A 21,030-nucleotide genomic window follows, 5' to 3' on the forward strand; every position below is an offset into this window, starting at 1 on the left:
CTCCCCCCATCCCCATGGCAGAGCATACCCACCCATCGGCACCACCAAGGGTTTGGTGCTGCTCCAGTAAGGCCCGGCCACGCAGCTCAGGGAGACAGAGTAGTTCCTGCCTGGGATCAGCCCCTGGAGCAGGTGCTGGACTTGCCCTCTGCTGAGGGTGTGCCGCCAGGGCAGCGTGCCGTTCCTGGGATCCCGCAGCCACAGCTGGCAGTCGTCCTGCTGTCCAGAGACACTGCCCCAGGAGATAAGCATCGTGTTGTTCCCTTCAGCCACCGCAGAGAGATTTTTGGGAACTGAGGGGGCTACAATGAAAACCACACCAGGGAGAGTTACTGGCCTGCATGTACTGTCTTCCATCCTATAGAGATACAAGTAGAAGATGGGTAACATGCAAGGAAACTTCGTATGTTCAGTGATAACATTTCTGCAGCTGCTGGCTGCCGCTACCAGAAATGATCTTTAAATGGCAATTGGAGGACATGCAGAGTGAGGAGCACAAGAAGATGGAGTCTTCCTCCTGCTAATTAGGAAGTTTTATTAGAGACCTGCCTGAAGGGCTCTGCACATGACTCCCACTGCCCTGCCAGGGGCTGGCTGAGCGTGGGAGCAGAGACCTCTGGATTCCCCAAGTAAAGTGGGGACAAGCACATGAAAAGGCTTATTGTGCTTATCTGCAATTTCCACATTCCTTAAAAAAAAAAAAAAAATCCCAGCCTCCCCTTATCCACCATGCCAGGAATTTTCTGAGTGCCTGGGAGAAAGGCAGAGGGGATGGTGGGGTGTCCTCTCCTGGCTGAAAGGCCTCGTGGTCTCCCAGGCTGTGGGTATCTTCCACCAGAGCAGCACCACTGCCATGGGATCCATTGCTCTTGTTTGGTCACCCATGCCTGGAGGAGCCAACCTGTGTGGATGGCAGGGCCACAAATTGGAGGTCTGCTGCCTGAAACAGCACCCATGGCTGCCAGGCTGTCCTATGGGCAGCAGTATTCCCCTGGTCTCCCTTCCACTGAGGGCTGGCACAGCCCATGACCCCATTGCTACGGTGGTACCTACAGCTTCCAGGCAGCAGTCCTAGCCATGTCCCTGCCCCTTCCCACTGCAGGGGCTGAGCATACCCAGCTGGGGAAGGCTGCACCTTGTGCATGATGCAAAGACCTCCAGCTCTTGCCACTTACTTGTCCAGTCGCTGATGTTCCCTGCGGAGGCTGTGTAGGGCCCCGCCACGGACACCACTTCCAGCAGGTATTTGTGTCCTGGAGCCAGGCCAGAAAAGGTGAATTTGCTGGTGCCTTTCCCAACAGATACATTGGCTGCCACAATACCTGATCCCGAATGATACAGGAGGAGCCTGTAACTGTCTTGTCCTTGGGGCTCGGCTCGCCAGGATGCACTCAGCCTGTTGGGATACCCCTGGTTCGTCATGTACACATTGCGAGGTGCCAGGGGGTCTGGAGAAACAGGATGGGAGACATGTCAGTGAAGGGTCTGAGGACATCATTGCCTGAGTATCTTGGCAGTGTCATCAGAAGAGATGCACTATACAGGACAGGGTACATCGTCTGGGCTGGATGGCTGCATCCACCAGCCTGGAGGCAGCTAAAAGCATCTTCTGCAAGCTTCAAGCAGTTCCTGTCTGAGCAGAGACAGCCCTGTCCCAGATGGAGATGGGTGAGGAGGGAGCAGTCAGTCAGCTAGAGGGGAGGGGAAGGTGAATGCCCTGACTGCTGCTCCCCTCTCTGTGCCTCTCCTCTGCAGCACAGTCCCCAGAACTTCAGCCAGCCTAATCCAGGCTGGTGGAGCTGATGGTGAGGGTGGGCAGAGCCCTGCTCACTGCCATGGCACTGACATGCCCTTGGGTTCAGGCAGGGCTCAGGGTCTGCCATGAAGGTCAGCAGGACCATGTCCTTCGCAATGAGCTTTCGTGACTGCCCTGCAAGGCACACATCACCCTCAACACAGGGTACTTACACGTCCAGTTGCTGACATTCCCTGCAGGTGTCTGGTAGGGCCCCGCCATAGACAACACCTCCAGCACATACTTGCTTCCTGGGGCCAATCCCGTGAAGGTGAAGTTGTGGGTGTCTCTCCCAAGAGATGTCGTAGCTGCCACGGTGCCCAGCCATGTGTGGTACAGGGTCAGTGCGTAGCCGTCTCGCCCCCCGGCCGCAGCTCCCCAGGACGCACTCAGCTTGTCAGGGTGCCCCGTGCTCAGCAAGCGCACGGCGGCTGGTGGCAGCGGGCCTGGGGAATCACCAGACCTGATGTTAGGGACTGGAGACCATGCAGAAGGAAACAGACACTTGACAGCACACTGTGCAGCAGGACAGATGCTCCCTGAGGGCTGGGACTTGTAGACACTCTCTGGCGCACTCCTCCTCACTTTTCTATTTTCCCTCCCCATCCCACTTCACCTTTTGTGGTCCCTCACATGCCAACCCTCCTTCATCCAGGTCTCCCTCGTCCCAGTAGCCCAGCTGGAGCATCACTGCGTGCACACGTGTCCTCCAGCACCCAGCTGGCGTGAAGCTGCCTGGGCAGGGCTGGCACAGCATTTATACTCTGTCCAGCCCTAAAATCTTTCTGTGTGGGGAGAAATGCTGGACTAGTCCATATCCAGAGCAAAGACCCATTCTCCTGGGAGGACTGGATTAGCCTCTTGTATTGTGACGATTCATTTCATAAACTTTTATGTAATGTGGTTACTACCTGCTGGAGGAGACTCAGCGAGGGTGTGAGTGCTCCTGTAGACAGGGAGATGGGGCAGCATGGGCAGGGGGATGTCCCCATGTGGGCACAGGTGGGCAGCCTTGCATGTCATCACCATGTACTTGCGTAAGTCTACAGTTGACCATCCATGTGCCCACAAGGGTAACAGTGTGCCCCTGCACTAACCGCTGTGTGTTGCACCCACGCACACATGTGTGCACATCTCCAAAGGCACTAGGTCACCTGTAAACCTCCCAGGCTTCCTCAGGACCGCCCAGTGGTGCAACATCTCTCACCCCTCTGCAGGGGACATTCCTCTGCGCACTCACGTGTCCAGCCACTGATGTTGGGTGCTGCTGCCTGGTATGGTCCAGCCGTAGCACTGGCTTCCAGGGAGTACTCGTATCCTGGGGTCAGAGCCATGAAGGTGAAGTTGTGGGTGTCTCTCCTGAGTGAGGCTGTAGCTGCCACGGTGCCCAGCTGCGTGTGGTACAGGGTCAGTGCGTAGCCATCTCGCCCCCCAGCCGCGGGTCCCCAGGATGCGCTCAGCCTGTCGGGGTGCCCCGTGCTCAGCCAGTGCACAGCAGCTGGGGGCAACGGGCCTGGGGAGGAAAAGCAAGTCACTGCCAGGAGCCATGTCTGGGCTGAGGGAAAGGAGAAGCTCCATGTCTGTGCCAAGCCTGTGCAGCGGGAGGTGGGTCAGCCCTGCAAGGTCCTGAGGGCTGGCTTTGCCCTTGACTCCTCCCTGGTGCTGCCTAAGCCTGTGGATGGCTGTGGATGGCTACCAGGGACCTGGGTGGCCAGGCCACAGGGTCGTGCACAGACTCCCTGTGCTGCATCCAGCTGGGCACGAGCACTGGGTGCTTGCGTGGGTAGGAGAGGAAGGCAAGATCTGGCTGCACCAGTATGGCCTCTGATTTGAACTGGGAAGGCGCAGACCTGGAGGATACCTGGCTGCAAGGACAGCATCATACTCACGTGTGCAGTGGGTGAGGTTGGGGGTGCTGGTGTGGAAGGGCCCAGCTGTGGCCCTCACTGCCACGCTGTAGCGGGTGCCAGGGCTCAGGTTCCTGAAAATGTGACTCCTGGCATCCCCACCCAGCACCATGCGCCCAACACGACTGCTGGAGGCTGTGTCATAGACATCCACCACGTAGCCTTCTGCTCCTCGCCCTGTTGCTGCCCAGGAGGCCTGCAGTGCGGAGGCAGAGGGGCTGCCCAGGCTGAGGTTGGCGGGGGCCAAGGGGTCTGAAAAGCAAGAGGGACACAGTCAGCCCCTGCGTGCCACCACCTGCTGCTCAGTGCTATGAGCCGGCTGCTTTGCACAGTGGTTCCTCGTGCTCTGGCAGTGCTGGACTCAAGCCCCCAGCTCCCACTGAGCGGTGGGCAGGCTGGCCACCAGAGAATCTTCCAGAGAGAAGCACGGGGACAAATGGGCAGACAGTGCACGTGGCTCTGAGCGCAATATCCCCAGGGTTTTCAGCTGGACATGGCAGCGGAAATACTCAGGGCCTCTGAGGTGGGTAGGAGGGATTGGGTCTGTGTTGGGGAAGGTGCGAGGACAATGAGCAGAAAGGTGGGACAACTATGTAGAAGCTAGGGGCACAGCAGGGATGGTTTGGGATGGGAAAGGTGGCGTTGGGTGCTCTACAAGGCTCAGATGGAGGCTCTGGGGCACAGTGGAGTGCTGTGTCCAACCCATCAGACTCACGTGTCCATTGGGTGACGTTGGTGGAGGAGGCTTCGAATGAGCCTTTCACAGCAGTGACCTGCACAGCAAACCTGCTGCCTGCCTCCAAGTGAGTCCAGCTGATGTTCTGTGCATCCGGACTCAAGGTCTGGACCCGCTCCCTGCTCTGGGTGCTGAGGCTATACAGAATAACACGGTAGTGGTCCCTCCTGCCGGGGGGCTTGTTCCAGCACGTGTAAAGCTCTGAGGAGCTGCCTGGGTTGGTAAGGCTCAGGTTTGTCGGTGCAGCAGGAACTGCGAGAAAAGACAGACACATGAGTCAGAAAATAAAAGATCCAGTTCTGAATATGCAGCCATCTCCAGGGAGGAGTCTTGCTTTCCCCAGGCAGCCAGAAGCAACTGGCCAGCAATCTCTCTGTGCCTACATGGAACAAGAAGGCTGCAAGGGGCAGGAGATGGTACCTGATGCAGGCCAGTGTCACTGGCTAGGGTGCCCTCCTCTCCCTGGATGCCAACATTGATCCCTATCCCATTCTGGAGCTCCTCACAGTGCTCCCACCCAAGTCACCTGTGGGTGGTATGGATGCTTACCTGTGCAGCCAGTGACATTCTTGGGGAGGGAGCGATAGGGTCCAGCTACTGCCCAGATCCCAACAAGGTAGCAAGTTCCTGGTGCCAGCTGTGCCAGGGTGACATTGGTGCTGTCTTTCCCTGCTTCCAAGTTCCTTGCTGGTGAAGAAGAGCCCTCCTCATGCATGGTGAGCAGGTATCCATCCCTCTGCCCAGGAGGGGTCTCCCACTGCACGGTCAGAGCCCAGGCAGTGCTGACAGGGATTGCCAACAGGGAAATAGGAGGTAGTGGGACTGCGGGAGAGAAAGAGTGTTACAGGGGACAAACCTGGGATGCTCAGGACTGACTCTGGGAATGAAGGTGGGAGCTGCAGCACTGTGAGCATCTAACATGCTGTCTACAGACTGCTGAGAGCAGTGGGTTGCTCCCAGGTCAAAGCTGCGCCCTGTGTCCCAGGTGATAACAGTGCATCACTACCACAGTCTGAGACCCTCCTGTCCCAAAGTGCTGGGCCAGGCTCACAGCACGCCCCATTGAGCTGCTGGTCTTGGGATGAGGGTCCCAACAAGAGAGGCAGCATCCTGAATAGGAGACAGGCACCAGTGGGGTTGTGGGGACGTGGTCTCAGTGCCCTCCTGCAGAACAGCCCTGGTACCCCCCTCTTGGTCCTCGGCCCCTCACCAGGCTGGGCACCAGGGATGGGGATGAGTGCAGAGGAGCTGTGTTCCTACCAGTGTAGCCGATGGCAGTCTGAGAGGAGGTGCGATGAGGCCCAGCCTGAGAAATGATCTCCACACGGTATCGGGACCCTGGCTCCAGCCCCTCCAGGTCAAGCTGGGTGACTCCACGGGGGACAGACACATTCCTGATGATGGACAGGGACTCAGCCACTGAGAGCTGTACCAAGTGGTCCCTGCCACCGCCTGACTCTGCCCAGCTCACATGTAGCTCCTGGGGTCTCTGGCCCGGTTGTACACTCACGTTAGCCAGAGACAGTGGATCTAGGGGGAAACACAGCATGGAGATCCATGAGATGGTGGAGGAAAGCAACCGAAGAAACCAGGACACAGCCTGCACAGGGCTAAAGGAGAAGTGGTGGCAGCTGACTGTCAGATCTCCTGTTGTCCTGGAGGACATGCAAGTTGTCCATCCATGTTCCCAAAGCACTGCTAGCAGGCAAGTGCTGTACTGAGAAGAGAGCATTTGGCTCTCCAGTGGGCTGCTCTGCTTCATGGACAGGGAGCAGCAAGCCCAGACAGGTATCTGTGCTTCCTCTCTTGCATCCCTCTCCCACCAGTCCCAGGCTGGCCTTGAGAATGCAAGTGGTCTTGGCAAAAGGTTCAGCTTGACTGGGGAAAGCCTGAGCTGGGGAAAAGGGTCTTTTTTGGGACCCAGAAGCCCGCACACAGCACCTAACTCATGACATGTGCTCCAATTCCCAGGGGCAGGGAGCATGCAGGTCTCACCGGAGCCCTCCCTCCACCCGGAGGACACATCCATGACACTGCCAGTCTTGCAGGCAGTGACAGGATAAGCAATCCCTGCAGGAGGCTGGGGACACTTCTCACTCACATGTCCACTCAGTGGCAAAGTGTGACGAGGATCTGTATGGGCCAGCAAGTACGGTCACCTTCAGGAAGTACTGAATGCCAGGAGAGAGCCCCAGGAACGTGAAGTTGTGGGTGTTTGGCCCCACTGAGATGTTCCTCTGCATTGGATGGCTCTTGCTGTAGAGCTGGAGGTGGAACTGGTCCACATCACCAGCAGTCTTGTCCCAGAAGGCAGAGAGTCCCAGCGGGCGTCGGGTGTTGGTCAGGGTCACGCCGGCTGGAGCCAGGGGGTCTGAGAGAGGAGAGACATCCAGGCAGTAAGAGGCAGTCAAGGCGGACCTGCTGCGGTGAGGAGTGGGGGGCCTGCACGTGCTTGTACTGGGCACCCTCCACCACCTGTTCCTGGTGGGCTCAGGTCAGAAATCAGCCCTGGCATATCAAACCCCAGAACAGCCTGAGGTTCTGCTCCACAACAAACATGGGGGCAAGTCCCCCCCTTTACTGTTGTGTGACATTTGGAAAAGTTTTCTGTTCAGTGATGGGTTTCTCCTGCACTGAAGACCCTTTTACTTCCAATCTGGCTGAATGTGGCTCTGGTTATCCTTCCACTCTTTGTCTATGCATCCCTGCCCCTGGTTCCCCCACCTCCCCATACATGGTCCACACTCTGCCTTGCTTCCATGCTGCAAGCTTTCTGCTCTCGTTGGCAGGCCATTTGCAGGTTGCAATTTGCAGTAGGGTTGAGGTAGGGGTATCGCACTCACACGTCCAGTCTGTGGCCGATTGCACAGGGGATCTGTAAGGTCCAGCCATAGCAGCCATCTCCAGTGTATACTGTCGCCCAGGGACCAGGTCCTCAAAGGTGACATTTGTCCAGTTCTTCCCCACAGTTATGTTCCTGACCTGCTCCTGGGACTTGGTTTCCCAGAGGGTGCCTGTGTAGCCGGTGCTGCCAGCGGGAGCTGCTCTCCAGGAGGCCTGCAGAGAGCTGCTGTGGCCCTGATTGCTGAGGGTCAGCTGCTCCAGGGGCAAAGGATCTAGGAAAGGAAAGGTCTAGAGTCAGAGCTGCACCCAGACTGGGGTCACCTGGCAGAAGTGCAACCCTGAATGTGCTGGGATTGGACCCCCTTCCCTGGGAAAACCCACATGCAGGTGCCCTGGTCACCCACGGGGTCTGAGCAGGCCACTGTCCCCCTGATGACACCCATACACCAGTTTGGCAGGGACTGGGCCAGCACAGATTTCAAACTGGCATGGTACAAGAGGACTGCTCTGGTGCTGGAGAAGGTGGTGGGTGGTGTGGTGTGGAGCAGGGTGGTGGAGAGGTGGTTCAAGGCAGATGCAGCCTGAGCAGTGCCATAGGTGGGTGGCCAAGGGAGGAAGAGGAGGGCACCGGGCTCTGGTGACCCTTGTGCCGGGCGATTGGGATACAGCCTAGGGTCAGAAACATCCAGCAGCACCTCTGCTTTCCTCCTGAGCCTTTTGCCCTTTTATTGCATGAAGCTGCAGAAGACCTGTGCTATCACATGCCCTGAGGCACGACATCGCAGAGAAAGGCAAAATCCAGTGGGAACGCCGGGGCTGGCTGTGGCGAGGGGTGTGGCACTCACATGTCCAGTTGATGATGCGCCGGGGTGAGGATGTGTAGGGGCCAGCCATGGTGCTGACCTCAAAGGTGTAGAGGGTCCCAGGGCGGAGGCCCTCATAAGTGAAGTTGGTGACACCTCTGAGCAGCGAGCTGTTCTTCATGGGGTGCTCCATGGGGCTGAGGGCCAGCACGTAGCCCTCTCCCATGGCCTCCTCCCAGCTGGCTAGTAGGCTGTAGGGGCTCCCCTGGCTGGACAGACTCACACCAGATGGTGCCAGTGGCTCTGCAAGGAACAAGGATGGGATTGTGCACTTCACTGCATGGGACAGTGCATCAGACAGCCAGATTGCTCCCACGACACTCTGCAGTGGTCCCCCCCATCAAACATGGGCAGCCAGGACTGCAGGGAGAGCCTTTTACTGCTCTTGGCACCAGGGTCTGGGTGAGTGCCTCCCCACACTGTTTGAGGCTCCAGTCCTTCCTTCCTGGAGTGGCAGCTCTGGGACAGCACCAGCCATGGCTCCACCAGTCACCCAGGGGGACTGGGCACAGGGAGGTGCTGCTCTGGGGGGACTGGTGGTGCTGCACTACCCACGAAACCAGCTGCTGTGAGCAAAGTGGGGGGGACCTGTCTTGAAGCCTGCCAACCACTGAGTCCAAAGGTTACTGAGTAGAATCTGGTCTCGATTCATGCCTGCAACTACTTGCCAAGGACCTCCAAGTCCACCCTCATGAGGAACTGTGGGGCAGCAGACTTTGGTACTCTGGCCCACATCCTGCTCTTGAGACCAGGTGCCACTGCACTGCACAGCCCCATCTCTGCCCCTGCTGCGCCCCCCTCCCCAGCCCACCAGCCTCCCTCCAGACATCAGCCCCTCCATCAGGTGGTGGACATGGCCTCGAAAGGAAATGCTCGGGCTTTCTGCTTACGTGTCCAGGCTGCTGTGCTGCGGGCTGATGCCCGGTAAGGCCCAGCCACTGCCGTCACCTGGACAGAGTATTGCTTCCCGGGGTTCAGCCCGTGGAAGGTGACGTGACTGTTGTCTCCACCGACGGAGATGTTCCTCGTCGGAGCGCCGTCCTCTCCCTCCTGCAGCGTCACCAGGTAGAAGTCCCTCTCACCCACTGGGGTGCTCCAGCGAGCCTGCAAGGAGCTCTGCTCCTCTGCACTGCTCAGGGTCACATTGCCAGGGCTCAGGGGGTCTGGAAGGGAATGGGATTGTGTGCGTCAGAATTATGGGGTGCTCTGGACCCCATACACCCCTGAACCTTGTTTCCTACTTCCTTATCTGCAGGGTTACATCCAGCCTTAGACATTGTTTTTGGGCGTGCTGTCTCCCTAGCACAACCATTCCTGGTCTAGTAGAGCCCAGACAAAGCTGGCAGCCCTGCTGGGAAATTCCTAAAAGTCCCCCTCCTCTCCATTCATGTCCCATCATGAGCTTGCTGATATTCCCAGGAACTGGCCTGGACCGGACTCCTGGCCGGATGCCCCTGGCTTGTGTGTCTGGCATCAAGGACTTTTGTTCAGCTGAGTAGATCAGAGCTGCAGACGGCAGCAGCAGGGATTGAGTCAGACTCACTTCATAGCATAAACAAACCAGCTGGGGGTGTGGAGGTCTTCCAAAATCCCAGCTGCAGAGACGGCTGTGAGCAAGCTCCAGCTTCCCAGACCGGCAGATGGAGCAGGGAAGAGCTGGAGACTTGTCACCTGGTGGCACCCAGGTCCTTCCAGCGTACGCCTGAGCAGTGTCTCTGCCTTGGGCCAGGGCTGGTCACTGGCCACAACAGCCCTGAGTTTGCAGCTTGGTGCCTCCATAATTTGTTGACCCTCACTAGAGAGGGCCAATGCTTTCTTGCCATTTGGCATGAGTCTTGCTCTGTCCAGGAGGCAAGGCTTGCTCTCTCCATTTCCCCCCTGGTGTTCCTTGGAACATCTGGGAGAGCAAGTCCGGGCCCAGAACTGTTTGCAGTGCTATGGACATGGTGTTGGCAGCAAACCAGGACTATGGTGGTGGAAGTTGCCCTCTCTCAGGGCCCTTGTCAGCCTGAGGCCAGAAGGTGGAAGAAGTTGGGTTGCATGGTGCAACTAGCTGGGGGCTGGGAGGGCTACCCTCAATCAACTTTGTGACCTGCCAGAGGCTGGCTTCCTTTGTGTTTGCACAGTACCCAGCACATTAGAGGCATCCACCAGGATGAGGTTATCAGGTGCTACCAAAATATAGCCTTGACAGGTGATATTGACAGTTTATAAAGAGCACCAAAGATCCACCTCCCTCCAAAAAACTCCAGTTCAAACCAGCTAAACTGCTATCCCTTTGCCCCGTGTTTTCTCTGCTGCTCTTGGACAGCCCTGAGGCACATGAGACCCCGGCCCCAGCTGCACTGAGCACCAGTGGGATCTGCTGCCCTTCCATCCTCCTCCTCAGGGAGAGGCCACAGGCCGATCCCAGTGCATCCCAGGGAGAAGCAGGCTAGCACTGGGAATTTACCTGCCCAGGGCACTCACTGGCCCCACTATCGCAGTGCCCCTGAGCTGGGTGCTGGAGCAGCTTTCAGCCAGGTCCAAGCAGAATTGCTCTCTGCACCCAGGGCTCTGGCAGGAGACCTTTGGATTGAGAGGCTGGACCAAAAGCAGGGAGAAAGCCAGGGCCACCGAGGTCCTCCCCCATCCCTGGCCATCCTACTCACATGTCCAAGCCGTGGCATTGGGTCCCTGCACAGTGTAGGGCCCGGCTGTGGCACTCAGCCCCAGCCAGTATTGGGTGCCTGGGTGGAGATGCTGGAAGGTGTAGTTGGTGAGGCCCCTCCTGGCTGACAGAGTCGTGGTCACCGTCTGGGTGAGGAGGTTGTGGAGCACGAGGTGCAGCCAGGCAGCCCCCGCAGCACCCACCCAGGAGGCGATGAGGCTGGTTGTGGAGCCTGGGCTGAGCTGCAGCTGGGTGGGGATGGAGGGAGCTGAGGAGAAAAGCAGGAGGCAGCGAGGTTCAGCACTGGGGCTGGGGCTTCCTGGACCTTCCTCTCTCCCCAGGGTCTCCTACCCCCACAGCTGCTCTCTGTGCTGGCATGGGGGCTGAAAGTCTGGCAGGGGTCTGCTGAGGGATGTCTCTCCCATGTCCCTTCCCAGGCAGGCTGAGGGGCTCTTGAGGTCCCTCCATACTGTCACACTACTTCAGGCTGCAGGGCAGAGGGGGTGGCAGCTCGGGTAATGCAAGATTTCTGCAGCTCCCACCAGCCAAGATCTTTTGCTAGCATCCCTAGGTTGCCCTTCTCCCATGGACATGGAGCACACAAGCAAGGCAGGACTGGGGTGCAAGGTTGTCGCCTTGGCCAAGCACACCGGGCTCATAGCAGGGATGTGAAAAACTCCCAGCTGTTCCCCATCCGACACAAACTTCCCATTTGAGCCTGGAGATCTCCTCCCCGTCTGCCCCAGCCCAGCCAGCACCCCTCCTGCCAAACTCTTTTTCCCGTCCCTTCCCTCTTGGGCAGGCACACTCATCACTCCCTACCTGTCCACTGGTGGATACTGGTGCTTGCCTGGCTGGATCCAGCCAGAGTGCTGACCTTCAAGGCATATTCACTGCCAGCCAGCAACCCGTCAAACAGGAATGTGGAGGCGTTTGGCAGGATGGACACATTTCTCACGAGCGTCTGGGAGTCGCTGTGGTAGAGGGCAAGGTGGTAGCCGTCTCGCTGCCCATGGGCGTGCACCCAGGAGGCGTGCAGCATGGCAGAGCTCCCACTGCTGCTCAGGCTCAGGTTGCGGACAGGTGAAGGACCTGCATTGAACATGGCACAGACTGTGTTGGCTGGTTGCTTGGTGATGCCTGACTTGCCAGGTTGCTCAAGGGCTGGTGGTCCAGTGCCTTCATCTGATGAGGTCCTGCCAGCCAGCTCCACAGGACCCAATTCCCCAAGCACAGCACCATCACCTCCCTGCCAGCTCACCAGTCTCCCACGGGTTGTGTGGGCTGCACCATCCCCTTTGGATGAGTCTTTGCACAGTCACTCTGAACTGGGTAGGGAGGCTCGGTCAGAGACAACGCACCAGGTGCATGCTGAGAAAGGTGAAGCCATCAGCTTACCTGTGAGCTCACCTGCTGCCAGGTCCTCTGTTCCTGCTGGCCCTGTAGGTCCTGCCACCTGCCTTCCCATGAGCACCAGCCCCTGCTCCCTGCAGCCACCGCTGCTGTCTGACACCATCCCTTCTGCTGGCCAACCCTCTCCCTTCAGCTCTACTCTCCTTTTCTAGGTTTTCCAGCTCCACCTGCACTGATTTACTCAAGAATCTTCTGGAGACATGCTGGCAAGGGCTGTCATCCTCACCTGAGCTGTGGGCTCACCAGCCCTGCCCACTTTCCCCAGTCCTTGGCAGCAGCCAGGGAGGACATAGAGCACGGTTGGTGGGTGAGCCAGTGATTGACAGAGATGTGCCAAAATCATGGAACTGATGCTACTTCCTTGTAGGTCTTTCTAGACCTCCAGGCATGACATTTTTCACCTCTCAGCTCTCTGCAGTAGACATCATAGGTGACCATCATTAGCTATATTTTTTCAGGAGAAGATATAGCATGAACCTTGCCCATGCAAGGTGCAGGGACAGGACCCTTCCTCCACTTGGATGAGGGAATGACCCCTGGGGCTCTGGGGACCAGGGAAAGACCCTAATCCTTGTGGAAGTGAAGAAAGACCCGACCTCCCCACGAACTCATGGGACTCCTCACAGACCTGTACGTTGCACCCTCCAAAGCAGCATGACGATCATTGGCACGACCACTGAGGCCCTTTGACTCTGCGGTCCCTGGGGAACCCCTTACTTGTCTGTGCTGTGACTGTCTGTCTGGTGGTCTCCATGCAGGCAAGCGTGGCTGTCACCTCAATCTCGTAGCGCATGCCAGGAGTCAACCCGTGGAACCAGAAGCTGGTGATGTTGGGTCCAGCAGATCCATTCTGCAGCGGTATGCCTGACCCCAGGGAGGAGAGGGCGAGCGAATATCCCTCGGCACCCCCCTCCGGCTCATCCCAGGACAGAAGGAGGGACTCCGACCGGCCACGGTCACTCACGCTGAGGTTCAGGAGGGTCCCTGCAGAGGCAAAGCCAAAACCCTCAACAGGGAGCTGTGGTGCTGCTGGGTGGCCAGCCTGCAGGGCTGGGCTCCCCATCCCACCCACTCTTGCTGCACACCTTGGCACAGGCCACCCAACCCCAAGGGCTCTGAACAGCCTTTGGAAAACACAAGAAGGTTCAGAACCCCCCATGGACTGGGGTCAAAGGCACCACGTGAAAGGGATGCTCCTAAGCATGGAACCTCTCTTCCATTGGAGAAAGACCAGAAGGCTTCAGGCCATCACATACTTTGTCCAGACAGCCCTGGTTTAGGGCAGAAAAGTTGCCCTGGCTGGGTATAATCCATTGCTTACCACCTTGGTTGGTGTGAGCCCCCAAAAAGATTGTGAAGAGCTCTGGGTTCCCAGTGAGGGAGCAGGATGGATATGGCGGTGGGGCCGTTATGCTCCCTACAATAGTCTCTGTGCGGGCTCTGACAGAGGAGAGGGCAAAGGCTGCTTTGAAGGGATCCAGGCACTGACTTCCCACTGTCCTGCCCGGTGCAGGACACAGGAAGGTGCGGTGACACAGGAAGAGCAGGACACTGTGTACGTGGCGGAAATGTGGGGCCAGATTTGCACAACCCCCTGCTGAGGTGTGTCCCTGCCTTGGCCTTGCTGCAGCAGCAAGGTCAGCACACTGCGGCTGCAGGGCCGGTGCCGTGGCATTCAGATGGAGAGCGTCTGGGGACAAGGAAGTGGCTTATGGGGCTTGGCCTAAATTGGTGGGTCAGTGGCCAGAACTGCTGTTGAATCCCTGCTCTTGGACTTGCTCAGGAACCACCTACACAAACAGGAGCCAGACAGAGCCTGTCTGTTGGGACCAAGCTGGCAACGTGACCCTTGCAGGCGCCATCTCTGCCTCCCCATGTCTCCACTAGCAGATTGTCACAGACTCCCCATCCCCAGCCTTGCTGTGAACTATCAGCTCTCTATTGCTTTCAGCCTTCGGGAAACACCAGAACAGCTCTAGTGCTAATAAGACACTTGTGTAATAATTAGCACTTAAAATTTATGACTTGCAACATTTGTAACAGGCTTACATGTGATCTGGCATGGCAAGAAAGCTTTAAACAAGCACAGCTGCTGCCCCAGAGGTCTGCCTGGGTGTTGCTTTTACACGGCAGAAGAGGAAGAGTGTGGGGTGAACCCCAGGGGCACCTTTGGGACCGTTCAGGTGTTGTGTGTGGCCTTCCCACAAAGCCGGACAGTTTCAGAACGACATGCAACATCTGTTTCATGCAATGCCATTGTTTGGAGCCTGCTGCCATCCTGAGAGCTCCACTCAGCAGATGAGTGCAAAAGGAATTGTGGAAGTTAGATGGACACAAGAGAGGAGCACGTAGTCACCCTGGGAAAGGTCTTCTCAGTGCCATCCCTGAGCAGTTCAAGTGCAGATTTAGGAACAGACTGCTCATGAAGGGTTATCTGAATCTAGCTGGGTTCCACAGGTCCAGGTGTCTACACCTAGGCCAGCTGCCCTGGGCTCCCCTTGCTGTCTACAGACACCAATTCGCAGCAGCTCATGGAGCGCAGGGCATGGCTAATGTCCTCCTGAAGACAGCCAGCAGGATTGTGCCATGTGAAGTTCAAACAGGGATGGCTTTTCACTGTGGGCTCTTTCTTATCTCATGAAGGTACGAGTTCCCCACCCATGTCTGTCTGCTTCTCCCAGGTTTCCAACAGACTGCATCGCCTGCCTCCATCTGTCACTTGGCAATCATCATCTTCATCTCTGCAGTACAAATGTACTAATATCTGAAATGGGCCAGAGGCAATCTCCAGCCCTGAGGCCCATGATCACAACGCTGCTCATGCTCTCATAGATAAGTTCTGCTAACCACATCACAGCCAGCCACGTCCAGGTACGCCCCATGCCCTGACTGGTGCCTGGAGATCATCTGGGAGTTTCCACTGGCATGGGGCTCCGTGCAGGGCACTTAAGGATCTGCAGCTGCTGAGCTCACTTGATGCTCATAGGAAGGAAAGAGCTTGGAGCCTTGTTCATCTTGCACACTGCACCCCAGAAGGCTGATGGCTGGAGGAGGATGGGGCTGACTTCCTCCCCTTACCTGGCCATGATTTGCAGCCTGCAGTAAGTCCAAAGCAGAGTATTTACAAAGATACTCTTTACTCCAAGAGACCTGGCCCAGAACATCTGCTCATCTCACCACTCCAGGCACCAAGACCACTCTCTGCAGCCTGGGAATGTCTTTGCTTTGACTTACCTCTGTCAATGCGTGCATCCTGTCCCTCCAACCCTGCCCATGCCGTCCGGTTGCATCCCTCACCCTGGGGATTGAAGGTGTCAAGTGAGAGAGGGGCAAGCTGAGGTGGTCTGAGCTGAGACCAACGCCTGGGAGAGGTGTCCTGTGCCAGGCCAGGGGTTGGGCTGGCCAGGGACAGGTCCCACCGTGCCATGGCATCTGGGGGCTGTGACTCTCTGAGGACTGTAACCCCATTTCTCAGCGGAGCCCAGGTCACTGCTCACATCGCCCTCCCCTAGCCAAGGCAGGGAGACAGACTCCGCAGACGAAGCTTGTGGGCTGCCCTGGCCTTCTGCAAGGGTCCTGGGACTGCAGACCAACATGGGGCCATGCCCACGGGGTAGACATCACACCAAAACAGCAGGGGAACAAGGGGAAGATTTGGGGAGGGAAGAAGCTCTGGACAAGCCCGGGCAATCTCATTCCCTCTACAGGCGTCCCCCCCTTCCCATGATCATGGAGGGGGGAGGATGAAGGGACCCCAGACCTCAGTCCAGCTGCCATCCCCCACAGGCTGCAATGCGAGGGCTTGGCCCAAGAGCTCCAGAGCATCCAGCACCCTCCACACCGCAGCGGGTGCTGAGCACTCTCACGGGACACTCGTCTCCCCACAGTCTGCTCGCGAGCAGGGTGTGCCCTGCTTTAGGTTGAGGCTAGTTCCCTCCACATTAAAGGAAATATCTCTGCCCACTCCCTGTCCCGCAACAAGCCACAGAGGAGCAATCATCTTTCTTTAGTTATTTCCCCCTCGGCTCTGCTGGCTGACTCATTTCTGGCACCCCCACCGACTGTGGTGCTTTTGGGAGTGTGTGCATGGAGGGGAGCGAAGGGGCTCCGTACCCCTGGGAAAAGCAGCCAGCCAATTCCTGGGGTGAGGAGCCGTGCAGCCATGGCAGCAGTAACACGCTTGGATCCCAGGCACTGGGGCGAGAGGGCATGGCGGGTGGGGGGGGGGGAAGCGGAGGAAAGAGCCAGCTCGTAATTGCAAACGTCGCTAATTTGGTGCAGCTGCATGGCTGGAGAGGCAGCCCAGAAATATGCCGTCATTCCTCAGCGGGGTAGGACTATGCAAAGCCCCTTGCTGCCAGCGAGGTTGGATCCAAGAGTCTGCATGGACAAACGGGGCGTTGAAGAGACAAGGGCTTACCTCTGCCAGGGTTCCCAGGAGACGTGGCACCCACAGGACAAGCAGCAGCAGCAGCAGCAGCAGTGGTGGTCTCATTGGGACCAGGGTGGCTGCAGATTAGAAGGATGACAAGTTGAGGGGGTAGCTTCTCAGCAGTGGCTGTCCCCAGCCAGCCCCTTCTCCCATGGCAGCGAGGGGCTGCCTCCCCACATGCTTTCCACACGCAGGTGACAGGATGACATCAGTGGGGACCGTCGTTGCATGCCAGTGCGTTGCACATCAGCCGTGCCAGCTGTCCTTGGGCAGGAGCAGAGCGCGCCTCCGGGCTGGGAGAAGTCCAGTGTGTGTGTGTGCCTCTCGCTGTGTGCATTTGCTATTGTTCCCGCGGATCTGTGTCCCTCTGCGGTGACTCTGCAGCTGTCCGTGTGCGAGCGTGTGCGTGCTGCGGCCAGAGAGCTGCTTGCCGGGGGGCTTGGAGGGGGGGCTCTGGCTGTGGCTGGGTCTCTGCACGGCTGGAGCCCGGTCTGGCCATCAGAAGGCGTTCTGCAGAGTTGTGGGAGTTGGTGCCGAGAGGGGAGGAGAGGGGAGGAGACAGGACAGGACAGATGGCGGCTCTGAGCTGGGAGGGAGTGCCCAAACCAGCCCCCAGCAAGGGGAGGAAGGGCGGACCGCAGCCTTCAGCAGCTGGGCTTGGGATGCTGGAGGGAGCACTGGCAGGAGTGCGGATCCGGGGTGCTGTGCACCTCGCAGCTGTCTCTGACTGGCGTGTTCGTGCACCTTTTAGCTCTGTATGAATGAATTTCTGCACCGGGCGCTGATGGGGAACGGGCGGTTTGGTCACGCTGGGTGAGGAGGGAGACGTGTGCCTCTGTGTGATGCACAGGGGCAGGCAGATTGGAGCTGGGGGCGTGCACGTATTGTGAGAGGTTCCTGCAGACTGCGTCCCTCAGGTGCAAAGATGCCTGGACCGCACTTTGCCCATTTGAGGGGTTGGCTGGGTCTGAGCTGTGCCCTTTCTGCTCATGGGTTGTACTCTGCAGTGCTGCCATGGGGAGCACGCCGTGCCCCCCAAGCTGTGTGCAGGGCTGTCGTGCAGTGCTGTGCTGTGTCTGTGCAATGTGTGGCAGGATGCCAGCTCTGATTCAGAGCGGAGATGCCATTGGCTTCACATCAGCGCTGGAGATCTGGGACAGTGCTGGAAGACGTTCAGTGATGCATCTATCCCGGAAGCCAGTGCAGCCTGTGTGGCCGTGGGAGTCTGTCCCAGTAGCCAGCACAGCCACCAACGGGGGCTATTCAAGCTCCGCTTGTTGCTGTGAGCCACTGAGCTGCCAGGGTGGGACACATCCCCCAGCTGGCCCCAGGACAGCAGATTCCCTCCCCCCAAAACTTGGATATTCATCAGGTGGGACCTGTGACAGACAGATCAGCCACCAGTGCCTGGGCAACGACATGGGAAAGCCCCAGCCCCTGCAGGTAACTGAGAAGTAAGGGGGACACAAGGGCCCCCATCTAGGACCCATTTCCAACCCCAGGTCCGTCCTCGAAATCTCCTGACAGCCCCCAGGCTGATGGGACCAGCTGGAAAAGGGGACAGAGCACATGAGTCCCCTTCCCTTTGCATGGGGGACAGTTAATTCCCCAGGTCCTGGCCAAATGGGACTGGTGCCAGAAGTCCTGCTCCGTGGTCACAGTCACGTCTCTGCAGAGGTCCAGTCCCTTGCCTGGAGCAGGCTGAGGGTAAAGGAGCCCTGGCCCTGCTGCTCAGCCAAGCAGTGAGAGCTTATTTATCACCTTCATGCCCTCTCTGAATGACTCAGGGGTCCCCCCAGCAGAAAGGCACAGCTCCACAACCAGAGACCCTTCGAGTCACTCTGTCCCCAGACCTGTCCTCCCCCTGGACCCTGGACATGGACATCAGGGTGGGAGTGGAAGGCAATGCCTTGGTTCCAGTGCAGGCTTTTTTAATGCTTGATACCGGCAGCTCCGGGGAGGGCTGAATGTCAAAAATGCAAGCGGTGCATCTGCTCAGCTGATGGAGGCCTAGGGTAAAACCTCTGGCTCTTAGGGTTCCCCTGATAAGCATTTGGAACTGAGGTCCACCAGCACCTGGGATGATGGGGATGACCCATCAGCCAGTGCCACAGACAGCTGCAGATGCCCATCACTGCTGCTGGACATCGGTGTGACGGGGGGGTAGCCATCCCCCAGAGAAACTGAGTGCAAGGTGTGTGCTCATGGATACTGGAGATGATGTCCTCCAGCCACTTAGATGGATGGGGAGGGAGTCCCCTCCATAAGCCGAGGCAGAGGGAGGTTCGGGGCTGGCTGCTGCCATCTCCAGAGGGCTGGGGACTGTTTTAAAAGGCCCCTTTCCAGAGCTGGGCAGCTGCAGCCAGCTGGGAGGAGGCTGGAGCTCCCCACAGCAGTGAGGGCTTGCCAGGTTTACTGGGGGCCCGGGGCGGGATCTGGGAGGTTACAGCTGGCTGGTCCCCAAATGTGTTTGCAAAGAGACTTTTGGTGGATGTCCCCATGTGGGTCTGTGGCGGGGTGCAGGCTGTCAGGCAATGCACCCTGCCACAGTAGCACCAGGAGAGGTGACCCAGTGTTGGATGGGGAGCATGGGGCTGTTTGCTGCTGTGAGCAGCCTAGAGGGTCGGGATGGCTGGGGCAGAGGCAGGGGAGGCCAGTGGCAGATGGGACTGTGTGGTGTCCCTGGAGTGTGGCAGGTGATGGCAGAGCTGAACTGGAGGAGCCCCGGGCTGATGAAGCAGGGGTTAGAGGTTAGGATGGAGGGCCTTGGTGGGCTGGGAATTGGGATCCAGGTGGATGGGGCAGGAGGGACCCTTGATCATCAAGGAAAACCCTGGGAATAGATTTTGCATCCGCCAGTGTCTGAGGCAGGTGACAGGAGGCAGTGTCCCCTGCAGTGGCACAGACAGGAGATTTTCCCAGGCTACAGAGTCAAGGTGAGGCTCCTCTAGCCTCAAAGCACACCAAAGAGCAGGTGAAGGCCAGCAAGAGGACAAACCCACTCACCGGAGTCCTGGGAAACTCCACCTGGGCTGAGTCTGCCCTGCTCAGCTGGGGATCAAGCTGAGCCTGTGTGTACTTGCTACCGCTGCCTGCCCGCAGCCTGAATGCTCCTGCCACCAGCCTCTCTGCAAAGCTGGTCCTCTCCACCTCCAACCACTCTGGCCCAATGGCATGGAGTTGCAAGGGAGGAAGGTGGGATGTGGCATCTCAGGAGCTTGCTGGAAAACAACTTCTGCTGCCACAGCCCTGTGTGGGGGTACAACTCCATCACCAAGGTAGTTTGTCCAGGCATTGGCTTGCCCAAGGACAAAAGGGTCTGTCCTGCCCCCCCTGGTCTCTTGGCTGTGGAGCTGAGCAGGGACTCCTGGAGCACAGTGTCTCCATCCCCCCCAGAGCCCGTTGCCATGCTGTGCCACTGTCCCACACCTCCCCGTCCAGGAGGAGCGGTGACCCCTGCCCAACATGAGGACAGGCTGTGGGGGATGCCCCAGCACCATGCCTTGCTGCCCACCGGGATGGGACTGACCTCTGGGCATGGACCTGGAGGTGTCCCTGCGGCTTTCCCAGCCTCCGCATGCTGCTGGTGGCCTGTCACGCTGGCACCCCACTGGCCATGGGGACACGTCCGTACCAGCCCCACTGATTTAAACCTGGGGACCCGGCAGTTGAGCTGCCTGAGCTCTGGGAGTTTGGGCTGTGCCTGCGGTGGAAACAGCCCAAAGTGCTGGTGGGAGCCAAACCCAGGCCCTGTCCCTGGCGCCGCGGGGCTCAGCAGCCTCCCAGACTGGACAGAAGCAGCTGCTCATTACGTCCCAGCGCTGCCCTCCCCGCGGCCACCCCGGTGACACCGTGCCACCACTGGTAAGGACAGAGAGAGAGCCTGCTTTCAGCTGGGGATGCCAGATCTCCCCTCCGGTCCCCCCGACAGTGAAGCCTTTGGCTGTGCCAGACCCAAAAACAACTGCAAAGGTTTCTCCACCCAGCAGCTGGAACCAGGCCTGGAAACTCAGGGGCTGCCGAGTCATCACATTTTCCGTGAAGCAGCAAAGGCTACCACAAGGAGCAGGGGGATGGGGGATGTCCTGCCTACCATAAGCACTTGAAAGCTATGCTGGCCAGAGCTGGGGTGGGACTGCGGGGTCTGTGCAACCAAGCCACCACCTCCTGCAAGGGTGAGAGCCTCAGGCTGGGAGGTTGTCCTTGCCTCAGGCTGTGGTGGGATCATCCAGTTTGGAGCAGAAACGGGAAAGGAGAACTCTGACAGCATGCCCATTGTAGTGGTGTCAGGTGTTGCTTACGCTGAGGGACAGTAGCCACAGTGCAGTGGCAAAGGTCTTGTCTGGCAAAGGCTCCAGGCAGTCTTCCCGTGCAGTGCCACCTTCAGACC

At 58.3% G+C, this 21,030-nt stretch overlaps 1 protein-coding gene across 2 annotated transcripts in view; it reads right to left on the minus strand.

Annotated features, from left to right (window-relative positions):
• LOC104633534 (receptor-type tyrosine-protein phosphatase V-like) overlaps positions 1–17,172 on the minus strand; it is a 35,614-nt gene extending 18,442 nt beyond the window's left edge. For both annotated transcript variants that reach the window (XR_012838901.1, XM_075775744.1), the window contains exons 1-17: positions 16,629–17,172; positions 15,443–15,506; positions 12,926–13,192; positions 11,618–11,887; positions 10,797–11,063; positions 9,036–9,308; positions 8,128–8,388; positions 7,282–7,554; positions 6,540–6,809; positions 5,699–5,968; positions 4,988–5,260; positions 4,418–4,690; positions 3,685–3,954; positions 3,036–3,308; positions 1,969–2,241; positions 1,176–1,448; positions 33–302 (exon numbers count right to left, since the gene is read on the minus strand). Coding sequence is in view for 1 of the 2 variants with exons in the window: in XM_075775744.1 (XP_075631859.1) it covers positions 33–302; positions 1,176–1,448; positions 1,969–2,241; positions 3,036–3,308; positions 3,685–3,954; positions 4,418–4,690; positions 4,988–5,260; positions 5,699–5,968; positions 6,540–6,809; positions 7,282–7,554; positions 8,128–8,388; positions 9,036–9,308; positions 10,797–11,063; positions 11,618–11,887; positions 12,926–13,192; positions 15,443–15,506; positions 16,629–16,703 (4,195 nt within the window). In the remaining variant the exon portion in view is untranslated. The remainder of the gene's footprint in view (positions 1–32; positions 303–1,175; positions 1,449–1,968; positions 2,242–3,035; positions 3,309–3,684; positions 3,955–4,417; positions 4,691–4,987; positions 5,261–5,698; positions 5,969–6,539; positions 6,810–7,281; positions 7,555–8,127; positions 8,389–9,035; positions 9,309–10,796; positions 11,064–11,617; positions 11,888–12,925; positions 13,193–15,442; positions 15,507–16,628) is intronic.
• Positions 17,173–21,030: the final 3,858 nt, after the last annotated feature.

This window comes from Balearica regulorum, chromosome 25, assembly GCF_011004875.1.
Source record: "Balearica regulorum gibbericeps isolate bBalReg1 chromosome 25, bBalReg1.pri, whole genome shotgun sequence".
Classification (NCBI taxonomy): Eukaryota; Metazoa; Chordata; class Aves; order Gruiformes; family Gruidae; genus Balearica; species Balearica regulorum.